Source organism: Branchiostoma floridae, chromosome 4 (genome assembly GCF_000003815.2).
Source record: "Branchiostoma floridae strain S238N-H82 chromosome 4, Bfl_VNyyK, whole genome shotgun sequence".
Taxonomy (NCBI): Eukaryota; Metazoa; Chordata; class Leptocardii; order Amphioxiformes; family Branchiostomatidae; genus Branchiostoma; species Branchiostoma floridae.
Genome location: NC_049982.1, coordinates 9,308,020 through 9,312,347, shown reverse-complemented (window position 1 = coordinate 9,312,347; position 4,328 = coordinate 9,308,020). Strand labels below are relative to the sequence as shown.

The 4,328-nt window shown below is 39.8% G+C and overlaps 1 protein-coding gene across 1 annotated transcript; it reads right to left on the bottom strand.

The window, feature by feature from the left end:
- Positions 1 to 1,816: 1,816 nt before the first annotated feature.
- On the bottom strand, positions 1,817 to 4,044 carry LOC118413353 (major facilitator superfamily domain-containing protein 6-like). The gene is made up of 3 exons (XM_035816695.1): positions 3,830 to 4,044; positions 3,227 to 3,376; positions 1,817 to 2,802 (listed from the first exon to the last, which is right to left on the bottom strand). Exons 1-3 carry the CDS (start codon positions 3,924 to 3,926, stop codon positions 2,621 to 2,623), a joined length of 429 nt encoding a protein of 142 aa, XP_035672588.1. The 5' UTR covers positions 3,927 to 4,044; the 3' UTR covers positions 1,817 to 2,620.
- Between the last annotated feature and the right edge of the window lie 284 nt (positions 4,045 to 4,328).

Sequence of the window (4,328 nt, the reverse complement as noted above, 5' to 3'; positions counted from 1 at the left end):
AACTACTTTTTTATGTAACAGGCACCTATGTAGTCGGAAAAGTAACATTTATTTTTCTAGATTTATCGGGAATAGAGCTTTGGTCATTACACTTCTAAACACTGATGCCTTTCCCTGACAACTATGGCGGTATCACTTCAATATTATAAATGCCGCCTCGTTGTCTGTACAGAATCAAGAACCCTGGTGAGGAGTGGACGAAGCCGTCACCAACCAACTGGCTTGGAGACTGGGATCGAGAATACATGTCTAGTGTCTGTAAGGCTACTGGGAACGACATGCTGGGTCCGGACTTCATCTTTCCCGACACCTTGTTGTAAAAAAAGGGAAAAAATTATCTTAAAGATTTTTATAACCTTTCGTTACTTTATATGTCATACTTAATTTTAGATAATGATAGGTACAAAAACAGTGCTATTCCATACTTGTCCGCACTCTTAAATACTAATTTATATCCTGTTTATAATGTCACATTACTACTACATGGAAATGTTGATTACTGCTAATGTTAGCCTTGGTGTGCATCGACTATTGTTAAGTATGTTATTTTATATATTTTTAGATTTTTTAAAGACTAAAACTAACTTAATTCAGCCAGTCTTACAGCAAGGTAAACAAGCAGCAACGTTGTTTTAGTATGTCCATGCATGTATGTATGTATATATATATGTGTATATGTATGTATGAATAAATAAACAATGAATTAAAATAGTATTACATAATATATTTATTCAATTGGTAAATCTACATAGAGAGAAAAGTAATGTAATTGGTGAATCTACATAGAGAAAAGGTAAATCAATTGGTGAATCTACATAGAGATAAATTAATTCAAATGGTGAATCTATATAGAGAAAAAGTCATTGAAATGGTGAATCTACATAGAGAAAAGGTAATTCAATTGGTGAATCTACATAGAGAAAAAGTAATTCAATTTGGTGAATCTACATAGAGAAAATGAGATTTTGACTGTAACTCCGGATTTATATTGTCGTCTATTAAGATCAATCCCTCTAAACTATCAAAATGGTTACTTTATATCTTAAAACGCGTTTCTAAGTATGGCCATGTTAATTTGATTATGTGAATGACATCTGGGTGCGTATCAATTTTCAGCCGCTTCCAAAGACAAAGTCTTGAAACATGCAGTATATCGTACAAAGCAGCTGCAAAATTCATGTGTTAAAGTATGGGTCACAACACCAGCAATCGCTGCCTGTGGCCAACGTGTATTGTATCGTCTACAATCTGAATAAAGTCAAAGTAAATGTCAAGATAAGCAAATTGCACAAAAATATCGGACAAAGTATTCTAATATCTTGAAATGCCAATGTTAAGTCCACCATCAAGGAATAAGATGAGAGAAAGCACTGAAATAAAGAATCTACTGTTTGGTATACCATATTTATTGCATTCAGCCATGTGTTCAACCTGACCACTCAGATTTCTTTTATTTTTGACCAAACTTTTTTATTCGCAAGCTCGCATCAGTTTTTTAGTTCCAAGAGGATGTCATCCATATATTCATATCAACGTAGACTAAGCATTTTCAAGCACATTGCGGATTCAGGTGTACTGTCTATGATACTGAGCCCATAGGGGCATTGTGGATTACATGTATGTGGTTGGTACTGCATTATGTTATTATATCCTCCGTTCACTCATTCATTCATCCATCCATTCATTCATCCATCCATTCATTCATCCATCCATTCATTCATCCATTCATTCATACATGGAGATAGGAAGCAATTAAATATATTAATTATTTCACAGTTTTGTTACAAAATCTATCTTTAAAAAAAATGTAGAAATATATGAAATATCACATGTCATTATTGCGTACTAATTAGTACAAGTCTTTCAACTGGTATGCTTCAAGAACACCTCTTTTTAATTTGCATAAAAACAAGCTGTAACGTTAACGTTATCTGCATTACTCTTCCTCCCGGACCTAACGAACGAGTTCTGTTACATTCCCATCCCATCTTGATCATCGAGGCCGGGCAGGCTGTTTTTTGTTGTTGTTGTTTTGTTTTCTGTTTGTTTTGCATACCCGGTATAACCGTCTTATGGCATATCTTACCAGATTTCTACTGAACAGTACAAGCTGCATATACGGGCAGATCTATTTGATCACATCGGGATGTACGGGGGTTCATGACAACTCTCTCTTCCCTTAAGCGGATATCTCTCTGGACTAACAATTGAATAAGAGTGAAGAGAGACAAAAGCCACTGGTGGCATCCCCAAGACTTTAGCCAAGCCAACACAGGGTCACACGCACTCGTCTCGGCAAGTCACGGTGTTGGGTTCTTCAGCGAATAGCTACAGGTCAGAACAGGACAACCAATCGGAGCATATTAACTGTTTTAAAAGTTTATTCTACACGCCGAAGAAGCTTAGATGACGCAGAGTCCAACGCCTTATGCAATCCTTATGTTAGAACAATTAATGGCTAGGCCAACTCAGTGACAGTCCAATGCATTGCACCATGCTCGATTATTCACTATACATTATCAAGTCTAGAAATTATCCAGTCAGTCTAGCTTTGCTGAATTTTGTTGAAGTGTTATAAACACTTTCACAGATACAAAAAAGAATTCCTTGTGCAGAATTTTCACCAGGCAGTGTTCTGTGGCCTGACAATGCGGAGGAAGCCGATGTGTTCACCAGCTCTGTTGGTCACACTCCCACCTTTGAGAAACGCGCCCGGTTTTAGGGCCGCCGACTCGTCCTCATCCCTGGCTGGTGCAAAAGGCGTTTTCGTCTCATTTTCTTCTCCGGTGCCCCGTTGCCGTTCTATCAGAGTAAAAACATAGATAAGGGTTCAAAAACTAAATACTTTACAGGTAAGCTTGGAAACACATTCCGTGGCTAATGCATGTAAAACTGGAACACCAATTCATGTTGACAGAACACGTGTGAAATATCATGGCAATCAGCCACAACGTCTCGAGTTAACGTTGTTGTACATTCACAGGTAACAACACGAAGAAGGCTAATGACCTCTCGTTGGCGGTGGTAGTAAGAAGTTAAGATAGTAAAAGTAAAGTTTTATTTTACAACATAAAACTAAAACACTACCGAAGTTTAGGTGTCCGTGAACCACGCACAAATGTGAGCGGTTCGATTTGACACTCGTATCGGCGACTGTTGAACTGTCACTTGGCCGGGCCAGTTGTTACATGACCATAGTGAAAACTACGCATCAACATCTTCTCACCTGAAGGATTCTCTTTTTTCCCGAAACACCTGTGCAGCAGGTAGAAGAGAAGAAATCCGATCAGACAGGAGACAGCGAGGCATCGGAAGGACACCACGGCGCCATACTGGTCGAATATTAGTCCGCCGACCAGGTTGCCTAAAGGGTCGCCTGTAGAGATGTAATTAAAAAAAGCTAACCAGCACAACATATATTGAGTTTTCCTCTTCCAAAGTGTCAACAAAATTATATCGGTTTGCAAATTATAACGGGCCCAAATCTTTACATTTTTTTCTCTGATCTTAAAGTATCCAAAAACTCAATGAAATGATTTTCTATGAAAAACGCAAATGGGGGTATTAGCCCGCTCTATGTCAATTTCTTGCTATTTTGCTGCGAAATAGCAGACTTTAATCTAATAATTTCACCAAATAGCACGCAAGAAGAAATGTCACGAAAAACAATATCTTTTACCCGTGGTACGGAGTTAATCAGCCACCCGCACCTGCATCTAGGCAAATGACCCCTTCACCACAGTGCCTGAGCCCTCAACAAAATGAGGTTGGCGCTTAAAAAGAAGAAGAAGAAGAATTTCAAAACAAAGAATATGAGATAAAATCCTACCAATTCCGAAGAACGTTGTGGCCATAATCGCTTGAGCGACTGTCTGTAGGTTATCCTGGGCAGAGCTGCTGGCGTATGACGTCACCGCTGCCCACATGACCGCTTGGCAGCCGTTGAGTGTATCTATTGCTACTGCCCACCACGGATTGTTTACGAACGAGTACAGTAGGAGCCTGACACCGAAAGCTACGAAAGAGACTCCTAGCACCACCCCGTGCCCGAGTCTCTTTATAATCCAGCCGGATATGACGTAACCCGGGATCTCCGCCGCTTTTTTGACGAACAGGTAACTGCCAAGGACAGTCTGGCTGGCGCCCAGGTCTTTCAAATGCAAGAACAGGTAAATTCTGCTGGCGCCATCACAGACACCTAACAAGAAAACAGCAAACAGGACGGTGATGAGATGAAGTTGCGAAATAAGCCTGCCAATGTCCTCCAGCTGGAATGCTGTGGACGGATCTGTACGCGCGGTGCTCCAGTCTTTTAACGCCAGCAGACA

Coding starts and splice junctions, on each gene's coding strand:
- LOC118413353 (XM_035816695.1), bottom strand. CDS start 3,926: ATGTGGGCAGCGGTGACGTCATACGCCAGCAGCTCTGCCCAGGATAAC. Junction 3,377..3,829: donor CACAACGTTCTTCGGAATTG/GTAGGATTTTAT, acceptor ACATCTCTACAG/GCGACCCTTTAGGCAACCTG. Junction 2,803..3,226: donor GAAAAAAGAGAATCCTTCAG/GTGAGAAGATGT, acceptor TTACTCTGATAG/AACGGCAACGGGGCACCGGA.